The following is a 26,750-nucleotide window of genomic DNA, read 5'->3' as shown; positions in this document are numbered from 1 at the left end:
CCCCCCAGCTAGCCACCCCTATATATTGTTTAGCATGACGTCAGATGGTATGGAATACCCCTTTGGCTAGTTTGGGTCACCTGTCCTGGGTCTGTCCCCTCCCAGCTCTTACTGCACCCCCAGCCTGCCCGTTGGCAGGACAGAGCAAAAGGCTGAGATGTCCTTGGCTTAGTATAAGCACTGCTCTGCAACAATTAAAGCATCGGGGTGTTATCAGCACTCTTCTCATCCTAAGCCAAAACACAGCATTCCACCAGCTACTAGGAAGAAAATTAATTCTGTGCTAACTGAAACCAGGACATCTATCCACCCCTTATTCCATACCATTTATGTCATGCTCAGGTTACACTCTTTTCCATACATTCTAATTAGTCACCTATAGTAATCATGGTAGTGATAACATACAGTATAATATACTATTTAACATGGTACAATTCAGTTCATGGGCTATTCTCACCCAGTATTAAATCTCCTTGAGGTACACACCGGACCTCTCCGTTCTTTTGCATCACCCACCAAGTGTATCCAGGTCCCTGAGCGAAAACAATTCCACGAATAGGTTTGCCTTTTCCTGAGGCAGGAGTAGCCCAGACTGTTTTACCCAGCATATTTTTTACATGCACTACAGGAACTTTATCCCCATCTACAGTACGTAACAGGTTTGATTGGGCAGGTCCAGCTCGGTTGGTAGATCCCCTAGTATTGACTAACCAAGTGGCCTTTGCTAAATGCGTATCCCAGTTTTTGAACGTCCCAGCGCCCATTGCTTTCAAGGTAGTCTTTAACAGGCCATTGTATCGTTCAACTTTCCCGGAGGCTGGTGCATGATAGGGGATGTGATACACCCATTCAATACCATGTTCTTTGGCCCAAGTGTCTATAAGGTTGTTTCGGAAGTGAGTCCCATTGTCTGATTCTATTCTTTCTGGGGTGCCATGTCGCCATAGGACTTGCTTTTCAAGGCCCAGGATGGTGTTCCGGGCGGTGGCATGAGGCACAGGATATGTTTCCAGCCATCCGGTGGTTGCTTCCACCATTGTAAGTACGTGGCGCTTGCCATTGCGAGTTTGAGGGAGTGTGATGTAATCAATCTGCCAGGCCTCTCCATATTTATATTTCAGCCATCGTCCTCCATACCAAAGAGGCTTTGACCGTTTGGCTTGCTTGATTGCAGCACATGTTTCACAGTCATGAATAACCTGTGCTATAGCATCCATGGTCAAGTCCACCCCTCGATCACGAGCCCATCTGTATGTTGCATCTCTACCTTGATGGCCTGAGGTGTCATGGGCCCATCGGGCTATAAATAATTCACCTTTATGCTGCCAATCCAAGTCCACCTGAGCTACTTCAATCTTAGCAGCCTGATCCACCTGCTGGTTGTTTTGATGTTCTTCAGTAGCCCGATTTTTGGGCACATGAGCATCTACGTGGCGTACTTTCACAGCCAGGTTCTCTACCCGAGCAGCAATATCTTGCCACAATGCAGCAGCCCAGATGGGTTTGCCCCTACGCTGCCAGTTGTTTTGCTTCCATTGCTGTAACCATCCCCACAGGGCATTTGCTACCATCCATGAATCGGTGTAGAGATAGAGAACTGGCCATTTTTCTCGTTCAGCAATGTCTAAAGCCAGCTGAATGGCTTTCACTTCTGCAAACTGACTCGATTCACCTTCTCCCTCAGCAGCTTCTGCAACTCGTCGCGTAGGACTCCATACAGCAGCCTTCCATCTCCGATGCTTCCCCACAATACGACAGGACCCATCAGTGAACAGGGCATATTTCTTTTCATTCTCTGGCAACTGGTTGTACAGTGGGGCTTCTTCAGCACGACCCACCTCCTCCTCTGATGATATCCCAAAGTATTTGCCTTCTGGCCAGTCCATGATCACTTCCAATATTCCTGGGCGACTGGGGTTTCCTATTCGAGCCCGCTGAGTAATCAATGCAACCCACTTGCTCCATGTAGCATCAGTTGCATGATGCGTAGAGGGGACCCTTCCCTTGAACATCCAGCCTAGTACTGGCAATCGGGGTGCTAGGAGGAGTTGCGCTTCAGTACCGACCACCTCCGAAGCAGATCGAACTCCTTCATATGCTGCCAATATCTCCTTTTCAGTTGGAGTATAGCGGGCCTCAGATCCTCTGTATCCCCGACTCCAAAACCCCAGGGGCCGACCTCGAGTTTCCCCAGGTTCTTTCTGCCAGAGGCTCCAGGTGGGGCCGTTCTCCCCGGCTGCAGTGTAGAGCACATTCTTTACATCTGGTCCTGTTCGAACTGGCCCAAGGGCTACTGCATGGACTATTTCCTGCTTGATTTGTTCAAAGGCTTGTCGTTGTTCAGGGCCCCATTCAAACTCATTCTTCTTACGGGTTACTTGGTAGAGCGGGTTTACAATCAGACTGTAATTTGGGATGTGCATTCTCCAAAACCCCACAACACCTAGGAAAGTCTGTGTTTCTTTTTTGTTAGTTGGTGGAGACATAGCTGTTATTTTGTTGATCACATCCATTGGGATTTGACGACGTCCATCTTGCCATTTTATTCCTAAAAACTGGATCTCTCGTGCAGGTCCTTTGACTTTATTCTGTTTTATGGCAAAACCGGCTTTCAGAAGGATTTGGACTATTTTCTTCCCTTTCTCGAAAACTTCCTCTGCTGTGTCACCCCACACAATAATGTCATCGATGTACTGCAGGTGTTCAGGAGCTTCCCCCTGCTCTAGCGCAGACTGGATCAGCCCATGGCAAATGGTAGGGCTGTGTTTCCACCCCTGGGGCAGCCTATTCCAAGTATATTGAACTCCCCTCCAAGTGAAGGCAAATTGTGGCCTGCACTCTGCTGCTAGAGGGATGGAGAAAAATGCATTAGCGATATCAATTGTGGCGTACCACTTGGCTGCCCTCGATTCAAGTTCATACTGAAGTTCCAGCATGTCCGGCACTGCAGCACTCAGTGGTGGCGTGACTTCGTTCAGGCCACGATAGTCCACTGTTAGTCTCCACTCGCCATTAGACTTTCGCACTGGCCATATGGGGCTATTGAAAGGTGAATGGGTCTTGCTGATCACTCCTTGGCTCTCCAATTGACGAATTAGCTTATGGATGGGAATCAGGGAGTCTCGGTTAGTGCGATATTGCCGCCGGTGCACAGTTGTGGTAGCGATTGGTACTTGCTGTTCTTCGACCCTCAGCAACCCCACAACAGAGGGGTCCTCTGAGAGACCAGGCAAGGTAGATAATTGTTTAATGCCCTCTGTCTCTAAGGCAGCTATACCAAAAGCCCACCGGAACCCTTTTGGGTCCTTGCAATATCCTCTTCTAAGATAGTCTATGCCAAGGATACATGGAGCATCCGGGCCAGTCACAATGCGGTGCTTTTCCCACTCATTCCCAGTCAGACTTACTTCAGCCTCCAATACAGTCAACTGCTGAGATCCTCCTGTCACTCCACAAATATAGATGGGCTCTGGTCCTTTATAGCTCGATGGCATTATAGTACATTGTGCACCGGTGTCTACTAAAGCCTTATACTTCTGTGCGCGTGATGTGCCAGGCCATCGAATCCACACAGTCCAATAAACTCGATTGTCCCTTTCCTCCCCCTGGCTGGAGGCAGGGCCCCCCTAATCCTGGTCAGAATCTTCTTCGTTTCTGTGTTTGAAGGATTGTCTGCTGGAAGTTGGAGCAGCAAACTTTTCGGAGAATCCTTTTTTCCTGATTGTTTTCTTTTGCAACTCACGTACCCGTGCCTCTAGGGTCGCGGTAGATTTTCCATCCCATTTTCTCATGTCCTCTCCATGGTCTCGTAAGTAAAACCACAGGGTGGCACGGGGTGAGTACCCACTATATCGTCTTCCTTGTGTGGATGAACGCCTACCCCTGATAGCTGAGACACTGCTTTGTACAGGTGCGGAGGAGAATAATCTCTCTTCAAGTTGGTGAAACTTTTCAGAAAGTTTCTCCCAGGTGTTCTCTTTCGGTCGTTGGACACTGGTTGGTTCAGGTTGGGGGGAAGATAGATTCTCTTTAAGTTGGTGGACCTCTTCAGACAGTTTCTCCACAGCTGAGACGCAGGCCTGTAAGGAAGAGGAGAGACTTTCTTCGTACTGCCGGAGTTGTTTAGCCGCTTCATCCACTGTGGGTTCCTCATCCTCTTTCCAGGCCATTACTGCCAATGAGCTGGCATATGATGATGGTGCACTCCGTACAAACTTCCGCCACATGGGTCGTGTACACTTGACTTCATCTGGATCTTTGGATGTTTGTGTCTGGTCTGGATCCTCATAAATCACTTCCCGTACGGCTAATTCCCTCAGGTACTGGATTCCCTTCTCCATAGTGGTCCACTTGCCTGGTACACATAAAATATCTTCCTTGAAGGGATACCTTTCCCTCACAGCTGAGAGGAGACGCCTCCAGAGGCTGGTGGGTCGTGCTCCATCTGCAATTGCTTTGTCAATGCCGGCGTCTCGAGCAAGGGATCCCAACCGTCTGGCTTCCCTGCCGTCTAATTCCACACAATTGGCTCCAGAGTCCCAGCACCGGAGCAGCCAGGTGACAAGCTGCTCACCTATACAGCGACCAAAATCTTTTCGCACATCTCGTAGCTCGCGCTCGTTTAGGCTTCGCGTAGTTACTGTTGCTCTTTCGGCATCCTCATCTTCCTCCTCCTGAATCCTTGATGGCCCAGCGTCGTCATCATCTTCGTCATCTCTATACTTAGTTTTGGCAGAAGCCTTACCTGGATTGGCAGAAGACTCTCTGCGTTCTAAACGACTTGAATTTCTGTACCATATTTTCACCTTCTCTACAGGGGCAGCTTGCACTGCTACTGCTCGTTTCTCTGACTTTGTTACAGGGTCTGCCACAGGGATTGGAATACCCTCTGCAGGGTCAACTTGCACTGCTACAGCTCGTTTCTCTGACACGGCCACAGGAGCTGGAGCGGCTGCAGGAGCTGGAGCAGTTGCAGGAACCGGAGCTGTAGCGGCTACAGGAGCTGGAGCTGGAGCTGGAGCAGTTGCAGGAGCTGGGACTGGAGCAGCAGTAGGAGCTGGAGCTGGAGCGGCTGCAGGAGCTGGAGCTGGAGCTGGAGCAGTTGCAGGAGCTGGGACTGGAGCAGCAGTAGGAGCTGGAGCTGGAGCGGCTACAGGAGCTGGAGCTGGAGCTGGAGCAGTTGCAGGAACTGGGACTGGAGTAGCGGCCGGAGCTGAAACTGGAGCGACTGCAGGAACTGGGACTGGAGCGGCTGCAGGAGCTGGAGCTGGAGCGGCTGCAGGAACTGGAGCTGGAGCGGCTGCAGGAGCTGGAACTGGAGCGGCTGCAGGAACTGGAACTGGAGCGGCTGCAGGAGCTGGGACTGGAGCGGCTGCAGGAGCTGGGACTGGAGCGGCTGCAGGAGCTGGAGCTGGGGCGGCTGCAGGAGCTGGGACTGGAGCGGCTGCAGGAGCTGGGACTGGAGCGGCTGCAGGAGCTGGAGCTGGGGCGGCTGCAGGAACCGGATCTGGAGCGGCTGCAGGAGCTGGGACTGGAGCGGCTGCAGGAGCTGGGACTGGAGCGGCTGCAGGAGCTGGGACTGGAGCGGCTGCAGGAGCTGGGACTGGAGCGGCTGCAGGAGCTGGGACTGGAGCGGCTGCAGGAGCTGGAGCTGGGGCGGCTGCAGGAACCGGATCTGGAGCGGCTGCAGGAGCTGGAGCTGGAGCGGCTGCAGGGTCTGTCACTAAGTTGATAGCAGTATCAATGGCAGCTCGATAGGCATGAGCCAGGCCCCAGCACGTTACAATGATTTGTGTTACTTTAGAACTGCCAGAATCATGACACCTTTTTTTCAAGCATTCTGCCAGTTTTTGAGGATTTTGCCATTGTTCAGGGGTGAATTTCCAACACACTGGGGGTGCCAACTGCTCTAGATGCCTGCCCATATCCGCCCATACTCCCTGCCACCCACAACTATCCTGCCCCCGGGCAGATCTCCAGAAGAGCTTCCCAAGTAGTTGTTTAACTTTAAGCAGAACCTGAAGTGCATTCATGAGGCAGAACAACAAGACTATGGTACTCTGAGTATTCCAGAAATATTCAATATCTTGGAGAGCTATTGTGACAAGCTCAGGGGATAAGAGGGTGGTGAAGGAGGAAGGCAGAGTGACCCAGGAGGATACAGGGGTGGTGAAGGAGAAAGGGAGAGTAAGCAAGTAAGGAAAAATATCCTCCCCTTTCCCCTCCACAGATTGACTCCTTAATGGAAAAAAACAATAGGTATAATTGCTAATAGTTTCCAAGATACAGTTTCCAAAGTACAGAGTCGACGATGTTACTGAATACAAATAACAAGTTAGAGTCATGACCACATATTTCATCGTCTCATAAGCCATTGCTACAACACACAGCACCATAATGATCTGAAACCAGGGCCCGGAGAGGATAAACAACACGACAGAGAGTAAATACGGAAAATAATGTACTATAATACTCAATTTGGAAAACAGGCGCAGCAAAGTTGAGATTAAAGCAATCAGCATTATGACAAGTGACTATTAAGCAGGTCTAATCCTTACACCAATTTTAGTTTAACACACTCTGGTCAGATCTGCCGTTATCTCAACCTTTCGGGCCCCACGTTGGGCGCCAAAAAGGCTGTTGTGGTTTAACCCGGCCGGCAGCTAAACACCACGCAGCCGTTCGCTCACCCTCCCCCCTCCCTCTCCGGGACGGGGGAGAGAAATGGAAAGTGAAGCCCGTGAGTTGAGATAAAGACAGTTTAATAAGACAGGAAAATAATAATAACAAAATAATAATAAAAATAATAACAATAATAATACAATGATGATAATAGGAAAGTAATAATAGTATGTACAAACAAGTGATGCACAATGCAATTGCTCACCACTCGCTGACCGATGCCCAGCCTAACCCCGAGCAGTCCGGCCCCTTCCCCCCCAGCTAGCCACCCCTATATATTGTTTAGCATGACGTCAGATGGTATGGAATACCCCTTTGGCTAGTTTGGGTCACCTGTCCTGGGTCTGTCCCCTCCCAGCTCTTACTGCACCCCCAGCCTGCCCGTTGGCAGGACAGAGCAAAAGGCTGAGATGTCCTTGGCTTAGTATAAGCACTGCTCTGCAACAATTAAAGCATCGGGGTGTTATCAGCACTCTTCTCATCCTAAGCCAAAACACAGCATTCCACCAGCTACTAGGAAGAAAATTAATTCTGTGCTAACTGAAACCAGGACACCCAGCAATCAATCCTGTGATGCCTGCATTGCTGTGACGGGAAACACTGTCATGAATTTGGAATGCCTCGCTCGTTAATACCAGTTAATGTATGACATCAGCTTGAAAACCAGGAAAAGAACCAAGAAAAATGTATTTAAATTACCAAATAGCGCTTAGCTTTGACCATTAAAGGGAGAGAGCTCATACTGATGAAGCTATTAAAAAATCTATTGAGAAAATAAGCAGAGATATAGCAGAAAAGGTTTTGTGACAGCATATTCCGAACGCTAAGACACTGTTCCTACGTGAATAGCTCCTTGAAGGCAGCTGATGGTGACCAGCTCATGAGTGTACCCTCGTTACGTGCCTCTGCTGCCCCACGAATCACAGAGCACATCCACTGCACTTAGGGCAATGAAGCAAATGCCTATTTTTCTCTTAGTTTCTATTAGGATGTAGCTATTTTTCACGAATTAACCTAGTCAAATATTAACCTACATTACTGCTTCCCGACACGAGGTGAACCTTGTTCTCAAAACTAATGGTTTTACTCCTCTGAGACGCTACTAGTGACAGAAAAACCAGCTGACATCCACAAGAAACTGCAACTACGCAGAAATGATCCCATATTGATCACCATAGAGCATCACAGAGCTTGACATTAAAGCACAAGCACCCAACGCTTATTACAGAAGTTCCATAAATGCTGCTTGATTTTTGCTCAAGAAAATTATTTTCAGGGTCTTCTTTTGCTAAAAGCCAACTACAGAGCAGAACTGCTTTTGGAAGGTGCAAAAAAACTGCAATGGGGATTTCATTTCATTCAGTAGAATTTGGAAATCTCATTCGCCTAGGCACAAACTTTTCCAGCCCAGCACTACGAGTATCATCCCTTCAGGAATTTCTTGACCAAAGAATGTTTTATTTTAGGGTATTTCAGAGCATGGGCGGCCAGTTACAACAGTGAGGTATTAGTGCAGTTATTCAGACCTCTTACAGTAGCAGAAGCCAATCCCACGTTTCAGCAAGCATTCACTGATGCGCTTTACTCAGCATCACCCTACAGCAAAGCAGCCAGACCGGCACACAAAATGGGAGTGGCACTTCGATCAGATTAGCAGTACGAGTCCTTTGTAGTATTTTCAGTAGTAGCCAAACATAATAAAAACGTCCTTTGGTGACAGATCGGTGATGAGGCTGTATATGCCTCATCAGGCATAAGGCTCAGAGGGAACAAAAGCACTTCAAAATGATCTTATTTCGGTAGGAAGGGAATGCCAATTTGAGCATCGCATTGTGTGCTACAGCTCTGAAAGGGACTGAAGCCTCCCCAAACTCCAAGTATCTGCTGATGGAGCACACAGAAGTATTTGCATGGCTCGGCATACCGCAACGGGCACACAATGGCTCATTTGAAGCTTTTTGGTTTTAAACCAGACTCGAATCCCCTACAATGACAAATAACACAGCAGATATTTACATCCTAAACTACAGCTAGGGCTCGCTTACCTACATTAACTTCAGGCTCCCTTCAGGAAGAAGCGCTCACACCTCCGATGCGGAGCACATCCTTACCTCCGGGCTCACCGGGGCTTCCATGCCAGGCCTGCTCCTCCCCAGCCGGGCTCCGGGGGCTCTCCCGGCGGGCAGAAGCCCCGATACGAGCACAAACCCAGCGAACCCCCCCGCGGCTCGGCCCCGAGCAGCCGGGACGCCGGCCCCGCCATTTCGCTGCCCGCCGCGGGTCCCCGGGCGGCCCCCGCCGGGCCGCGCTGGGCCTGCTCGGCCGCGGGTCCCCCCGGTTCCCCCCGGTTCCGTGGCCGCCTTTCGGCCGCGGGGCAGGGGGCGAGCGGGGAAGCCGAGGCCGGAGGGGCGCAGCCCGGCTCCGGGGCTCGCCGCCTCCACCAGACGCTTCCCCGGCGCCGGCAGCCGTGTGTTGCCCGACCGCAGCCCCCCGGCCCCGCTCACCATGAAAGCCGCCCTCCTTCACCGGCAGCGCCGCCGCAGCCCCATGCCCGGGGAGCTCGGCGGGCCCTGGCTCCCCGCCGCGGCGCCGCCCGGGCCCGCACGGCCCCGTGGGCCGCCCCGCTCCGCCCCGAGCCCCGGCGCTTCGCTCCGCCTCGCCCGGCCAGGCCTGCGGCGCGGGGACGGGGAGAAGCCTCGTCCTCTAATTCATTAGGGTGTTATTCAGCAGGAATGGTGCCCTAATGCTGCCCCAGGAACGCCCCGCCCGAGTGAGGAACCTCGGCTTCGTTCCTGCCCCAGGCATTTGCGTCAGTGCCACAAGGGTGGCAGAGCACCAAGCGCCACAGCCCCAATCCTCATGCTTTTTGTCCCAAGCTAGCTCATCACCCCTATCAGAAGGCATTTCTGTAAAGTTAAAACTATTAAACGAGAAACAACTTCAGACCATGAGAAGTACCGTAACGTACTACCAACACTATTCCTGTGGTAAATCCTTCTCTTCCCACATGCTGAAAATGGATTGATAGCACAGATCTCCTAGACCAAGGGAAGAGCCATCTGGCAGTCCACAAACAGGAGCTCCAACAGCTCTACTTCCAAAAAAAGAAAAAAAAATAATATATAAAAGATTTTATTTATATATATATATTATATATTTATTTATATATATATATATATAGAAAGTGAAGCCTGGTGAGATTGGAAGGCACTTCTGTATGGTGGAAAACAAAGTACACCGTAACTCCAATCAGTTACCACAGATGACACTGATGTTCGGGAGCAGTTTCTATTTTTAGGGTGCCACCATTAAAAGAGTACCTGAGGCTACTCAAACAACTTATGCACAAGCTTTAATTACATGATGTGTTTTCCACTGGAATTCCTGCCTCTTTCAGTTTACATGATAGGAACCAGACCAGGATTGCACAAGCAAACAGAAAATTGTTTCCTGGCTTTTGAGTCTGATGGGTACCAAAATACCGCTTCAGCGCTTCCCATCTGTTGCTTCACAGCTTTCTACTGCAGGTCCATCTGCAATCTCTTGCCTGTTACTTACAGCGTGGTTTACCAGATTGATCTAAGATGGTACGCGCACAGCACATAACTGCCCTCCCTGCCCTCTCTCACCATCTCTTTGTGTCACTGCAGGCAGCTGTGCGACTGCACACTAAATTAACTTGGGGAAATTACACTGCTAAAAATTCATCTTTTGTTGGATTAGTTTGGCTACTCTGGTAAATTCTGGGTCTTTGTTGCTGCGGGGCAACGTGACTGTGCGTACTGGCACAAACAGAAACCTTGTCCAGGAAGAGGAGCAAGCAACAGGACCTCTTTCAGAAGATCAGCTGAAAGCAGCAGATCATGAAATCCGTGACAATCTTGGGGCCGGAAACTAAGATTTGATTCTTGACATGATACTAAACCATAAAACGTCTATTTTAATGGAGGCTCCTATGTACGTAATACAACTCCAGGAATCAAAGGGATCTTAAGGACACCAAGACCTCGGGCAAAGATCAGATTGAGACCATCCTTCAGAATTCAAGAGAAGGAATACAGATTGTTGAGATCAAGGAATTACTTGAAAGTTTAATATTTAAAGGATATATATATCAGAGATTTTTATATAATTCCAAAGGAGTACAGAACTGGTTTGATATGCAATCAGTTTATTAGTTATGGGTCTGACAAACAGAGATATTCAAGTTGCACACCCAACCTGCAGACTTTACCAAAGTGATCTGGCAAGTTGTACAATTCATTAATGGTTCAAGCGCCATCAGGTCTACTTGCTTTACCTATCTGTACACATTTTTAATCCTCTTAATTTATAGAAAGAATACTGGAGCAGAAGATAACAATATGATGGAGCTTAACTGAAAAAGCATTGATTTTCTACCAGGGTATCCTTCTCATCTTCAGTACCACAGTATTTTCCTCTTCTATACTTAACACATTAGGAATGCTTAAGTGAAGTAAGGGTAAGAGACTACAGCCAGTTCACATGAGGAGACGCTCACACTACCTATTTTTAGGCATCATTTCAAGTGCTCTGAAATTACCCCCTTATCCCCTGGAAAAGCTTCTCTCTACTTACTACAGATGATAGGGAATTTGGGCTTGCAGCTTTAGTCCCACAAAAATCACACTGAAGTAAAATGAATGAAGTAGTGCACACATCTTCCAACAGGTTAACAGTAAAGAGAGTTTCACTCTACTAGAAGCTACGTGCCCTACACTGCAGTCCCATGCTCCATCCACTGGACCACTTCTACAATTTTTATGTATATATATTTTTATAGTATCATATTTTGAGCAACAGACGCACTGGGTTAAAGAACATTTAAAACTTAAGTCTAGACAGGCCAATTTAGGTCTTCTAAGAAAGAATAACAGTTCACTGTTTTGGAGTCTGTCACCTCTAATCATGCAAAACGCTATATGTATCAGATGGTTTTCACCCTCAGGGTTCACATTTCATTTGTGCTAAATGTGAATAAGTACTTTTTTGATCATACAGAGTCACATGCCTTGTAATAAAAAATGGGGAAGGAATCTAGAACAATTACCTATATGTGAAGGACTATCTAGAAGAGACAAAGCATACTGACAAACCTTGTGGTTTAACAACAGCTCCTTATTGTCAAATGTGGTATCTGTAATCAGATTGTGAGGCACACTCTTACAAGCAACTCCAGTGAGTCATAGTAACCAAAAAACCCCTAGTACTTAGAACATCGAAAAGGATGTAATTCAATTTGCATATACAAACGTGCACAGTTTCCCTGCATACTGATACCATCTGATACCCTACAGTATTAAACAAGTGGAAACATCTCCTAGAAGGTCTTCCAGCAGTGCAAGCATCTGATAAATGCTTGAGCAAGAGCATACAAGCTAAGTGTTTTTGGGTTAGTTTTTGTTTTTTTTTTCCTGGATGAACAGCTGCCAAAATAAAACCCTACCAGCATCTTTTTTAGTATATCCCTTAAATTTCACTTCTAGGGATTGGGATTACACTGAATATGGAATTTATGTAAAACCGTAATTTTACATAAACTATATCTGCTCACTAATCTCTCCAGCTCAGTTTTCTGTATAGCCTCAGCACCATGCCCTTGCCAGTCATCTCTCAGCAACTTTTTCCTCTGACATTTCACATTAGTGCTGATGTGCTGGTGTTGCAGAAGAAAACTTATCTTTCCTATCTTGTTTCAAATTACATGCTCTTCAGGGTGACTATTTAGGAACTATCTGAACAAAACAGGGAAAAAAAAAAGAGGTATTCTTCAAGCTGTGTCATTTTTATGCTGACAACTCTGAAATGGCCAAAGCACCAGGTTAACTCTAGAATGCAGGAAAGGAGACAGAGGAGCACAACATTTTTCAAGTTCTTTAATATGGCCTCAAACACTTGCAGTCTTCAAGGCAGCATAAAAGTGACCCAAGAATGCCATCTACTTCATGATGCACAGCAACTCACATTGCTCTGCTGTTCTAATACCCATATCAGCATGCAATTACTATTTATCCTCACAGCCAGCTGTCTATGCAGCTGAGTACGTGCAGGTCCTAGTTCGGTGTATGACTTCAGTATATACACCAAATTAGTGTGGAAAATGGCACTTCACTTTATACTTCTAACCATACTCCGCCCCCTGCCCCTCTTTTCAAATCCTCTCACTAATTTCTATTCTGCTTCCTCATCAGGATTTGTGCATCTCTAAAGGGATCTCTGACCTTTTTGAGTTTTATACTTGCCTGTCCTTAAGAAAGGGCAGAAAAGGAAGGCACTAAAGCCACTTCAGGTGGTTTTTGTACATCCTTGCTATCTAATCCCTGAAACTACCCTGGAACCCACTAGTGGTGCCAATTTCTTACGTGCTTAATAAAAGCTTCTTCTGCACTCACACTGATGGCATTAACATGTAAGTTTTCCTCTTTCTTGTTTGTTTGTTTATAACTTAAGGTTCAGTTTTGACAAGAAGAGATTTTTAAGGGTACACCCTAATATAAACAGAAGTACATGAAGGAAGGCAACATACTTTCATAACCTAGCTTAAATCGATGGCTCTTTGCAGTCTTCAGTATTCATGACTATTTCCACTGAACCTTGTCATGCTAAAGAGAGCTTCACAATACAGCAAAAAAAAAAATAAAATTAGATAAGTGTCCTCAGAGAGAGGGGGAGAATAAGAATGTAAAATTTGAGGAAACATTCTCCCAACCTTCCTTCAGAAAGACAATTAAGGAAAAAGTACTTTTTTGTTGTTTTGTTTTTGTTTTTAAATCCTGACGTGTACCTTCCAGGTTTCCAGTAACACCCATACAGTATCTCCATTCACTTTGCACAGCCAAAGAACATCAGCTTTATTTGTTTTTGCTAGTGAGCATGGAAAGACTTAAACTTTTCAAAACCTTCATCTCTCCCCACCCCCATTCTTTAATTTTAGATGAAGCTTGAAGTGTGTAAACGGGAACAGAAACAAAGAAAGCCTTTGGATTAGGTTTCTTGGGAGCTTGCTTCTGTTTAACAGAGAAAAAACATATTGAAGTCCACTAAAGCTTTCCCAATTAATTTTACATTTTAGCAATGCAAGTTCCAGTCTCCTGTTAGGACAGACAGTTTTCCCACAATATTTAGAGGCTAACACACCTGCTTTTAAGGATTTATCTCCAACTTTGCTTCACAGTCATGTCTTGCCAAATGCATCTCTGATGCAACGTTCAAAAACGTGCCAGTATTTCCAGGCTCTTCCTTTACATAACTCTGCTTTCGTTCCAGGGTTACTATGCTGAAAAAAACCTTAGTGGTTACACGAAGAGGTAGGTGTTTAAGCACTATCAGACTCACAGATGCCAGCTACATGTTGGATCTCATTTAATAACAATGGAGAATGAACTTCCACCTATGTAACAGACTTTCTGGAAGGTGCAAAGAGCTACGTACTTCGTCATCAGCACGCAGGCATTTTTCCATGAAATGCTTCTCATATTTAAAAACAATCTTGTGCCATGTGAATTTGTTCCATCTACTGCTAAGCATCAATTTGGGCTACAAGGGCTACAAAATAACTGTTTCAATTAAGGCAGACAAACTTCATAATCTCGCAGGACAATTTAAAGCTTACTGTATTTCCCTTAAAACTCAACACTAGTGTTAAAATAGACCTTTTGGTAGAGACTAGCAGCAGGCATTTCCACTGCAAGAACCAAAGCTTGTATTTCTATCTATTTAGTATTTTTATTCCAATTCCTATCCTCACAGACCACGTTAAACTTATTTAGGATCCCTCAAGCTTCCAGGGCTTTTGACCAATACAGTTTCTACGGAACTCTAGATACTGATAATGATAAAACTAAAACAAAAGGTTTTAAAACTGCAAAGGAAAAAAATAAAAACTCACTTCCTTTCAAAAAACACTTTGGATCTTGTCATAACTGTTCAACTGATACTCAAGGCCTATTATTTTCTATTAGCCTCATGCTCTTAACAATTATTCCGTCCTTTCACATTTCCACAACATAAGGGAGGAGGTTCCAGGAGCATCAAAAGAAGCACTTTGGCAGCTAGACGGTTTGCTAGATTATGATGCTAGGGTAGGTCATGTTACGTTCTTTTATTATTAAAATACTCCGGAACAATCATTCTTCTGTAGGATTAAATTACCCTTTCATTTACTATGGATGGAAGCTATTACTCTGTTTAATATTAGATTTGTTTGAGGCAGGTAATTTTCAAGTCAGGACAAGAGCAACACGCTTTGTATACAGCAACATGGCCAAGGGCTCCCTTTACTTATTTTTATTTAATTCCACAAAAACTAGATTCCCTTTACATATGATTACAATACAAACAATGTTTTGAACTAGATGAGAAAGAAAAACATAAAATAGCACTGCGTTAAAGGCAGCTTGCAAGTTTTGGGGTATAATTCTTTAGCAGGAAAATTAGAGTTACACCTTTATTTCTAGAGACTGCAACAAGAGGAGCATAGGTTAGTTTCAGACTAACAAGAAGAGCTATGCCTTCTTCCAATACAATTGCATTTGTTTCCTTGTTTTAAAAAAAAACAAGGAACTCAGTCACACCGTGACAGATCTAAATCCTGCCTTTCTGACAGCTGACAAGTAGGAACGAGCCCAGAGGAGGAGAGCACAGGAAGTGACTCACTCACACTCCCGGACTTCTACCATGGAACAGGAAAAAATGCAGTAGACAGTTTGTAGAAAAGAGCACTTTAAAGTGTGAATCAGGTCTAAATGCAAGCCCTGCACCACTAACAACTACAGCCATCAGTCCCAGTGATTTCTCCAGTGATCCCTCCCCAAACTCAGTGTGAGCAGAAGGCAATGCTCTATACAAAGCTGTGACCTAGCTCCTGCAGGAATCAGCAGCCAGCTTGAGCCAACCACTTCCTGTTCAAAAGGCCTCAAACCATCTGAGCACAGGGAAAAGAAGTTAAGATAAACATTCAGAAAAGCTCAGCATTTTTAGACAACTGTCACCCATCAGCAGGGGCAAGAGGAAGCTGGGCACGTGATGGCACTGCACACATCTGGAATGCTCCTGCACGAGAGCTGCACGAGAACCCACACACATCATGAGTCAGTGCTCTCTGGTGGGTTTGTTTGTTTTGTTTCTTTCTTTCTTTTGTTTTGTCTGGATAAAGCATGCTACTCTCAAGAGGAGCTCTGGCTGGCTCAAGAATGGGTTGCAGCAATTCCTTTCAGTAATTCCTGCTAGGTGCCATTGCTCTGCAACTCTTTTCCACCTAATAGATTAAAGCCAAAAAAATGATTCAGGAAAGTTAAGATCAGTTAGGACCATAGCTTTCAAAAAAAAAAAAAAAAAAAGCAAAACAAGATCGACTTAAATGACACCTGACCCAAATCAGTTATAAGAGTTTTTTGTCCAGTACTATTACAAGCTTAACTATTGGTCCAATCAATACATATATATAATCACCTACACACCAAGCACCGTATTTAGCTGTTTCACCAGATTATTTCCACTTTATTATATACTGCATAGTGAGCCTCTTAAGTACAACTGATTTTGATTGACAGGAATATTGATCCCACTTAGAGTCACAATCTAATTAAAGGCAAACACAGCTGGTAAATCATGTCGATTTACTCTCTTTTACTACATCACTCTTAAAAGAAAGTTGTTGTGTCTCCAGCTGGGAAATTTCATTACTGGTACCAAAAAAGAACTATTCCCCACCAACACTTTGGTAGGAGGCAGTGGGAATGCGCCGACACCAATCTGTAGGGTAGGAATGATGTGATCATCGTGGCTAAACAACCCGACTCAAATGACTTTGTTGGAGCAGGAAGGGCAAAACAAATGAAGTGTGCTGAAAGGCCTGGCTGTAAAGCTCTTATGCTGCGGCTGTACCTACAGCACAGCTGCAATCTCCTCTTCAAGCCTTGCACTGACAAGCTTGTTATTCGCACATTTATATCCATGAACCACTGTAGTTTTCCACTGCGTCTAAGGCAGGCACAGTTTTCATCATTGGTGGTGTCACAGCAAGAGTCACTCCCCAGTATTCATTCATTTGAATCCTTACACATATGGGAGGAAAAATAGTCTCCTCTCCCCATGAAAAGAAGTACTATAGCTTTCAGAACAGAAACTCTTTTAAGTTTGGAAAGATGATGATCCATAGGTTAATATCTATAGTTACTTTTTAATGTTAAGGAGCTACCATTAGAAATCCGAATACACAATGTTTCTGGGCATCAAATGAGTTCAAGAAATATTTAGAGCTGCATTTATGAGTGAAGATTGTTAACTGAAAGGCCTCACGTGTTGTACATGTATGTGCTGGATTTTAGTGGTATCAGTACTCAAAGAAAATGCCAAAATTCCATTGAGCTCTTAGGGGAATTTATATGGTTAAAATTAAATTGAACAGTTTCCATTGATGCACCCAGCACATTTTAAAGGGGGAAAAAAGTTACACACTGATTCAAAAATGGATTTTGAGACAAAGGATGAGACACTACAGAAATAAATAATTTAATTCAGGCTCCTCCTTGGGCAAGACAACTGCAGTGCATCTTAGGATACAGCTACAATGGGGCTGACTCCTCTGTGTGCATTAGTCTTAATAGGCAAGGTTTTGAGTGACCAGCTGAAGACTGAACACAATAGGAGACAACGATACTTAAAGAAGATGCAGTCTTTCCTTATGTCAAATTTTTTAAAAGAGTTCGAGAGTGAACCATCTTGAGAAATGAAAAAAAAGTTGCAAACCCAGGGTGTTTACATCTGCTGTATGCACCAACCCTTAGAAGTGCTCCTTCTTTCGAGCAACGGCCACAAAGCCAAGTTCAGCCTTACGGTCTGTATAGCTGGGAAGATGATTTGCCTTCGGTTACTGCTCTCAGTGAAGTACTGTCATCTGACTTCCCGGGCCTTTTGACGCATCTATTATAAATGCAACTGGCTTAACCAGTTCTGCTCAGGCAGGATTCCTGAAGCTAATTGATACAAAAAATTAATCATGCAAGCTTCCACTGCAAATGCATTTACAGCTTCTCAGATGCTACTACTTGTTCAGGCAGTTTTTAAGCTTTAAAGCATTTACCTGGGTAAAAAACGTACAACACTTCTCAGTGAGAATGCAAAGGAAGCCAGCCTTAGCCTACCACCAGAATGGTTCCTTACCCAAACAGTAACATTCATGTTTATTGTCTGCAGTCAAAAGTAGAGCAAACACCAACACTGCTGGACTGATTTTTATTTCCCTATCATCAAAACGGAGCGTGATCCTGTGCCTTACATGCACTAGTTAAACAAGCGAGTGCTGTTAGAGGAGTTTTTATAGGACTGGAAAAAAGCTTTGTGTGCTCAAAACCTGTCTGACCATTCTCTTGGTTATAGAGAAAGAATGTTACTTCTTACAAGTGGTTCACAGCTCAGCCATAGGCGTACAGCCTCCTGTAGTTGCAGGATAACAACATCCAACTTGGGAACTGCAAGTTTGAGGGTCTGGAGTTGTCACCAATTATTTTACAAATAGAAGGCAATGAGACCTGGTAATTCTATCAACAATGTTTAAGTGCTTCATGGAAATCCTTGCAAGTTTCTTTCACTCCCAGGTGAGATTATGGGGAAAATATCAGGAAAAAAATGTACAATACGAGTGTTTTTAAAGCTTGCTCCCTTCATGTGTAAGTTCAAAAAATGTACACATAAATGGACCATGCCATTTTTCAGAAGATTACCTTTGCAGTTAACCTCATCCATCTCACTCTGGGAGAAGAAAAATCACATTTCATCCATATAGTAAAGGTATGAAAGGATGGAACCACGACCATAGCAGAGAAGTCACAGGGCTCCAACCAGCTGACCTGGCACAAAGGGTTTCTTTGATGCCTGTCCAGAAGCAGAAGAAGCTGACTTGAGAAACTGCTGCTCGATGACTCAGTCACTTTGGGTCCTGCACACAAAGAGCTTCATACCAAGCAAGTGTGATCAGATTGATTTCCCTAGATACGTTACATTTGAGGACCGATAACTGTACATTGATAACTAGTTACTACTACAGTCAGGCAATTTTGTGGCATCTTAAATAATCAAAGGACTTTCAATAGTTTAGGGTTACACACAACTTGAGGGTTTGTTTTTTTGTTTTGAGATGGGAAAATCACAGTGAAGAATGAAGAACATATCACTTTTCCTTTATGTTGCCTTTCAGAATTACCTTAGACCAAGATTTTGCTAATAGGAACTCTATTCAATAGCCTCCATAGCTGCCCAGATTGAGCCCCAAATCTGTGGGTTAACGAGTATTTCACCACCTAGACAGTAACATCACTGAGCAAACAACATGCAGGAAGACTCATGAGTCTTCAAGTAAAGATGAAAAAGTAAAAATTAATATTTACTTTTTTTTTCCTTAAACAAATCAGTAAGTCAAGTCTGAGCGGCCAAAGAACAGAAGGCTTTTACTCAATAAACGAGTATTTCAAGTACCCTGTTAATGTCCAACAGAGGTGAGAACTGGAACAGGAAGGAGAGAAAGGCACATGGCACCCTTCCCAAACTTGAGGACACCTCAGTGTCAGAGTACTGCGGTTATTGTCGGAGTACAGCTCTTATAGGTGTCATCAAAAACCTCTGGTGAATGCTGTGGAACTGCTAATTGCATCAGGACAGTCTGTAGACAAGGTCAGAATGGTTGATCATAGTGAAACCTTCAAAAACATGCTATTGCTTCACTTCAACTAGAAGCCCAAACACAGCTAACAACAGTCACATGAGACTTCCAGATTTCCAGAGCACTTCACCCTAAATTAAGCAGCACGGTCATTGAAATAAGCACTCTCTTTTCATACACAGCAGCTGGTTTTGAAGTTCTAGCTACACGGTCTCTGTGTAAACCTCCTCATTGCCACAGTGGTCTGAACAAGTGAGAACAGGAAGCGTCCAATACCAATGAAATACAAAAAAAACCACCCAAGTACATGCAATATTAACCTACATGCACTCTGCAAATCCCAGATGAAGCAAGAAAGCTAAAAGGAGGATATTCTCTTCTTACAGAAGGAGCAGCTCATGAACTACTGGCCACATAGCTGGATTTCAGCAGATCCTTCCCCATGGGGAAGGCAGGTTGGTTGATTCTCTATGTGCCTGCATTATCTGCAGTCAAACCAATCCTCTTACGCGTTGTTATATTTTCAAAAACATTACTGTAGCTTAGCAGGAATATGCAAAGAAGGAGAAAAGGGCTTTCACTATTTTTTTTTATTTGCTTATGACACACGAAGGATAACCTGAAAAGATTTTCTTTAAATCTCGTCTCCCCCCACATCTGTCTAAAATTAGTCAAAAGATTGATCTAAAAACTTACCACTGGCAAACACAAGCATCACGTACACATACAAATCAATGCTACAACTAGTTAAGCAGCAATGAAGATAACAAAAAAAAATAAATTCTTTGGGGTTTCTGAAGCTTTTAAAGATTTCTCTCTTCAGGGAATCACTTCAATAAACAATTTCAATACACGTGTTCTTCTGAACTATACTGTGCTAGGAAAGAAAGTTTTATTCCACTCATTTCTCCTGAACTGCAGCATTTTTGCACCATTTTTAGTCAGTAACTGGGTTTTCAGTAAAGCCCATACATACAAAGTTTCAACTGTAAATAGCAAACACTCCAGGAAACAATGGGTGAAACCAGCATTCCAACGGGACTTTTCTGGCACTCGACCACAATGACACTACCCTGAGTTCATGAATTTTAATTAGATTTTAAGCACAAATAAGCCAAGGCTTATCAACAAAACACAATTTCTCTCCAAACACCATGTTATATATAGACAGGTGTATGACACAAAGGCTACAAACCAGTGAAAACTTGAACAAGGTAAGGAAAACCAAAAGATATTCAAAATACCTACCAAGTTTGATTATAATCAAATATGCATTAACATACTTCAAATCTTCACATGAAATGTTTTATACCAAAATAGCATATTTACACGGGGTACTCAGTTTTTAAACTATGTAGAACATATTCTCTTGAATGGCACTCTGTGTTACCATGGAAATTTTAAAAAAATCTAACAAAATCCATCTTTTATATTGTCAGATTACTATAAATTAGGTGCAATTCCTTGAGCCAACAGGCTTCACAGTCATACACACACATCATGAACTTAGCTGGATTCTACATTCACTGCTAATCCTAATGTAGAGTTAAACAAATACCTTCTGCATTTTTTTGGGATCTTTCTGTGAGGTTTCTCTGATGGGTACTTTTCCAAACAACTTCCATCCCACATCATTTTGTTTTTCAAGTCTTGCACTTTGCTTTCTGGTAAACAAATTCCTACAAAAAAAAAAGTTTGATTAAGAAAAAGGTTTGATTAATTACAATAAACAGAAGAACATACGATTTGCCAACCTCGTTTATCCCAACCACACAAGCTCCTCTTGTGTTAGTGGTGGCAGGGACTGATTCTTATCCCCAAGGGATACATTATACAGCATTGCCACCATATGGCAACTGACTTGGTTAAATAAAAATTTTTAGTAGATAAATAAGTTTATTTGTAACTTTCTGAAAGCAGTCTTCTTGTTTAGCCTCCCTCTACATCATTCAACCTCAGTGTTTTAAAGTAAGACTAAGCAGCTAAATCTCTTGCTGCGTAAACATTCTCTACCCACCTGTTACAACAGATTATTACCCAAAAATCACAAAAAAAGGTTGCAGACATAGCAGCCTGTTAGTGTATTTGATCTGCTCTTATAAAAGACTGCTCAGATTGTTTTTCCTGAATAAAATTAAAAGCAGCTATCAAAACACATTAATTCTGAAGTCTCTCTGAAATGTCTGAGAGCGCTTCTGCACCGTATGTACCGTCTTAAAGCCAGACAGCACGAACTGCTGACGCAAAGGAGCAAAGGGAAATTGGCTAGGTTTTAGATGAAACAAAACAAGAAGCCACGGCAAGTTAACTCGTTTTTATTAAGGCTGTTAGTTCTTAAATCACAAAGCGATGTACCAAACTGGTGTCTCCTCACCATGGCTATGTTCTTCCAAAACAGGGCAGCTGGTGGGGAGCAGCCCTCCCGGCTCCCCCAGGAGCACAGCAGGCACTGCACACCCACAGGGTTATTAAAATGAGGATTCCCTTTTGTCCCACCATCTAGTCCAGTGAATATTCAGTGATGTCCAGGCTAGTTAAGTTTAGTACCAGAAGGTGTGGGAGGTTATTTTTCCCCTGACAATCTGTGTAGGCTTTCATTCCTCAATTTAAACAGAAAATAAAACTATTCTGATGAGACAACAGCTTTTTATTCTTCCCATCCGCACGCAGCTACAGCACCATCCTAGCACAGATGCTTCCAGTCTAGCACTGTTCTTTCTCCTTGCTTCCAATTACCACCTTGATGCCTGTGGGAATAGAAATGTTGTTTTTGCAGAGTTACATTGTTTAGAAGGAGGGAATGTGGTACTGAGATATGCTTACAGTGATAAGAAAGTTTAGCAGGCGACCTAGTAAAATGCAGACAACCAGTCTCCTTAGGACAATTAGGTGAAAATCACGGTGTTAAGTCGAGTCAGATAAGTGAAGAAACATTACCACTTCAAACAGTAAAAATGTCAAAAGAAATTTGAAATTTAACAGGCCGGCAACTGAAGGCCATGCATTGTTTGTGAAGCATCAGATAGATTGTGAACCTGGATTACCCACTCAGTGGGGAAACAGGGGAGGGTCCTGCCATCAAAAGGTATATAAACTGTGTTTTGGAACTAGTAGATGCGCTCTCTCCTGCTTGTGGGGCGCCCGCCATTGCAATCGCGAATAAATTACTACTTCACTGAGATCCTCGCCTGAGCCTAAGTTATTGGCTACGGAGTGTTTCTCACAATTTGGGGGCTCGTCCGGGATCCAGTCACCTACTGGGGAGCCCCACCGCCGCAGCAGCAGGAAGGCATGCCCCGCTGATTTCAGCGGTCCTGTGCATCGACGGTGGCGGTTCTGCGGAAAGCTGACAGAGGGCCCGAGACTGGTTAAAGAGGCAGGATCCATGAAGTAGTGGGGAAAGGAAGAAGGTAGGCACTCCGGGTTTTTAAGAATCGATCCGGTAACTCTGTGCACAGACCAAGGTAAGAAATATTAAGTATTGCCTTGGGGGTCGGGTATCTGGTGTATGGTAAGCCCTTGCACGGGGAAGTGCTGGCACTACACCAGGGGAATCTGGTGTACGGTAATCCTTGCACGGGGAAGTGCTTGGAAGTACACCAGGGAATCTGGTAAACTCAGGTGTGCGGTAACGCTGGCACGGGGAAGTGCTTGGCGGTACACCCCCATCTTTCAGTACGTTGGTGTGTGGTACACTGCAGAAGGGAAAATTCTGTAGCACATACTGGCGAGGGTTAGGAAAGATGGGAAGTACGAGTTCCAGGGAATCTGGTAAACTCATAGGTGTGCGGTAACGCTGGCACGGGGAAGTGCTTGGCGGTACACCCCCATTTTTCAGTACGTTGGTGTGTGGTACACTGCAGAAGGGAAATTTCTGTAGCACATACTGGCGAGGGTTAGGAAAAATGGGAAAATATGAGTTCCAGGGGACAGGGAGATATCCCTGGGGGAGTGCCTACTAATAGTTCTTCCTGAAGAATGATAATAAATTGGAAACATAATCCCAAAATTAGAGGGATTGTAAAAGAAAAATAATTTAAAAAGGTTAAATATTGTGTATCAGTCTGGACAAAAGAACCAATTAAGGAAACAGCAGTATTTTGGCCAAAATACGGGTCTGATGAAAATTCAGGCTTTAAATTTATGTGCAAACAAGAAGATTCCTTTTTTTAGAGAAGGAGCCAAGTTATGCTCCCTATAATCTTAATATTGAACTGGTGGCAGCAGCAGTCACTCCAGGAAGGGAGACAGGGACTATAATTAACACTGTCCCTAAAAAAAGTATCGTACCCTAGGCTCCGGCAAGAATTAGAACAAGGTAGAAGAGATATTGAGAATTTTGCCTTCCCTGATACTAACAGTACTAACACTAACTGTGTATCCTCTTAGGTGAACTACCCCCTCCTCCTTACCAGCAGAGAGGTTAGGACTTTTAAGAAGGAGAGGAAGTCTTTATTCGAGGACCCCAACAGCCTAGTTGAACAATTAGACCAGTTTCTATGACCTGATTTATACTCTTGGGGGAGGGAATTATGTCTATAAGTATGTTGTTTACAGGGAAAGAAATGGGAATGATCAGGAGGAGAGCTGCTATACAAGAATGGGAAAGAGCTCATCCTCCAGGACCAGGGGTAATACTGGCAGGGCAGAAATACCCACTTGCCAATCCTGGCTGGAATAATAATAGTGTGCAACACAGAAATCATATGAGAGACTTGGGGTCAGAATGAGAAAGTACTTGGGGATGAGACCTGAGGACCCAGTATCCCAAGGGCTCCTGAAAGTTCATTGTGTGGTTAAAGCCTGGCAAAATACGCAGAAAATACTTTAGAAGGTGGGGGGATGTAGTGAATGGTCACTGGGGGACCCTCCTGCGGGAGGCCCTGGAGGCGTGTGTCTGGAGGGGAGATAAGAAGGAAAAAAAAAAAAAAAAAAAGAAAAAAAAAAAGGTGAAACTAATGGTATTGACAGTGCAGTGGGTAGTGAAGCAGAGGGTCGGAGAAAGAGGAAGAAAATCTTCAGGGGGAGTTAGGGCCAGGATGGAAAGGAGAGGAAGAGAGATGAAGGAATGGCAGGCAAAGAAGGCTGCCTGTGTTGTGGCCTGAGTCCTAGCAGGGACAGGCTTTGATAAGATGTTTTAAGTGTGGCCAGGCTGGCCACTTCGAATAGGAATATCCAGAGTGGAAGAAGGAGGAAAGAAGGAAAATGGGATGAAATATGCTATATTGATATGTTGTTTATCTTGGAGGGAAAAGGTATGGAATTAAGTTGGACCCTGACTGAACCTTTGGTGCTGGTATTAGAAAAGTACAGGCTGGAGAAAGATAAAGGAAGTGTTAAAAGGGTTGCTGAAGGGGTTAAAGGTGTGGCATGTAGTATTTAACAGAGCTGTTTGAAATTGAATGAGCAGGGAAAGGTGATGTAGGCATTATCTAAGTAACAGTCTGGAAGTTTTGGTATATTTGCGTATTTGCTGTGGTGTTTGGTCAGTTTCCCAAGCATCGGGGAGGGGGGAACAGCCTGCTCCTCCAGAGGCCTCTCCAGCGGCCGCAGGGGGGCTTCGGCTCCAGCGCCTGGAGCGCCTCCTCCCCCTCCTTCTGCACTGACTTTGGTGTCTGCGGGGGGGTTTCTCGCTCTCCCAACTGCTGCTGAGCAGCAGGTTTTTGTTTGTTTCTTTGTTTGTTTTCGTGGATGTGCTCTCACAGAGGCACGGACTGTATTGCTCATGGCTTGGCTCTGGGCGGCAGTGAGCCCCTTTGGGGCCAGATGAAATTGTCTCTTACCTGCCACGGGGAGGCTTCTGGGTTTTTCTCACGGGGGCTGCCACTGCAGTTTCCCACGCCCCCCCCACTCACACCCCCCCGAACCTTGCCATCAAACCCAATACACTGGGGTCATTACTGACTTGTAAAGCATCAGGGATTAAATTAACTAATGAAACCCTAAAAAGTGATGGGGGTAGAAGGGGCTGGAATAACAGTGCCACTTTTGGGGGATACCAACCTGAGACCAGGGGATAAAATGATCACTGGGTAATTATTGTATGTACCCAAGGCAGGGACTAACTTGTTGGGAAGCGATTTGATGATTAAATTGGGCATTCAAATAGTAAATTGTTAGACTGGAATATCAGTGTTATTAATGGAGTGCTCTCAGGCCCTGAGAGCAAACATACATGTATATTCACCTCTAACTGGAAAGACCCTGAAATGGGGGCGGAAGCAACAATATAGGTGGACAATTTTACCCCAAGGGTTTACTGGGCCACCTACCTATTTGGTTAAGTTCTAAAAAAAGATTTTGGAGCAATTACAACCTCCCAAGGGGAGTATTAATGTTAACAAATATATGGATCGTTTTCTATTGTCAGGACAGGAGAAAAGAGTTGTGAAGAAAGCTACTAACAAGCTATTCAACTTTCTGGGAAAGCAGGGCTTGGGAGTATTAAAAAAAAAAAATAAATAAATTACAATATGGAGAAAGAGAAGTCAGGTATTTAAGGCATCTAATGTCTGAAGGAAAACAAAGAATAAATGCAGAGAGGATTCAAAGAATTGTTGAAAATTAAGAAAGAACTAAAAAGTTTTAAAAGAAAGATTTTTTTTTAAGGAATCAGGAGCCATGAAGTCTGAAGGAAAATGGATACTCCCTGATGGGAGAGAAATGCTGAATAAAGTGATAATGAGGCAAATATTAACTGTTTTACATCAAAAGAGTCATTGGGAGGTGCAAGCAACGTGTGATGTTGTGCTAAAAAAGTATGTCTGTATAGGAATATACACTTTAGCGAAGCACATATGCAGAGGATGTACTATATGTCAAAAGGTAAATAAAAAGGTCTTCTGTAACCCATCTAGAGGGGGACGGGAGCCAGGGATTTGACCTTTCCAAAGTATACAGGTAAATTTTACTGAGTTACTTGTTTGTCCTAATTGACCATGTGACTGGATGGGCGTAAAGCTTTACTGCAAGGGTTAAAGCAGGCCTTAGAGATTGAGTGGGATTTTCACAGCCCCTGGCACCCTTCCTCTTCTGGGAAGGTGGAGCGAATGAATCAGACATTAAAGAAGCAATTAACTAAACTAGTGTTAGAAACCCAACTTCCTTGGGTAAAATGCTTACTCCTACAGGTTTAAACAGCACCAAGAAAGGATACAGGAATTTCACCATATGAGATGCTGTTCAGATTGCCCTATCTGGGCAGAAGGGATGAGATACCACAATTCAAAACAAGAGAGTTTTCTTAAGAACTGTATTCTGGGGTTGTCCTCTTCTTTGTCATTTCTCAGGACCTGTGGGTTGTTGGCTCAAACCCCACCTTTGGAATTCCCCATTCACCACCATCACCCAGAAAACCGGGTCCTGATTCGGACCTGGAAAGAGTCAACTC

At 44.4% G+C, this 26,750-nt stretch overlaps 1 protein-coding gene across 3 annotated transcripts in view; it reads right to left on the bottom strand.

Annotated features, from left to right (window-relative positions):
* TBC1D14 (TBC1 domain family member 14) overlaps nt 1-26,750 on the bottom strand; it is a 79,566-nt gene that overhangs the window by 30,102 nt on the left and 22,714 nt on the right. For 2 of the 3 annotated variants that reach the window (XM_027457429.3, XM_027457430.3), the window contains exon 3: nt 20,919-21,039. In XM_027457429.3, the coding sequence (XP_027313230.3) occupies nt 20,919-21,039 (121 nt within the window). Of the gene's footprint in view, nt 1-9,185; nt 9,345-20,918; nt 21,040-26,750 lie in introns of those variants that run through there. The other variant, XM_027457431.3, reaches the window with a different exon arrangement.

This window comes from Anas platyrhynchos, chromosome 4 (genome assembly GCF_047663525.1).
Source record: "Anas platyrhynchos isolate ZD024472 breed Pekin duck chromosome 4, IASCAAS_PekinDuck_T2T, whole genome shotgun sequence".
In the NCBI taxonomy this organism is placed as follows: Eukaryota; Metazoa; Chordata; class Aves; order Anseriformes; family Anatidae; genus Anas; species Anas platyrhynchos.
The sequence above is the reverse complement of the archived record's forward strand: the minus strand, read 5'-3'. Positions and strand labels throughout refer to the sequence as shown.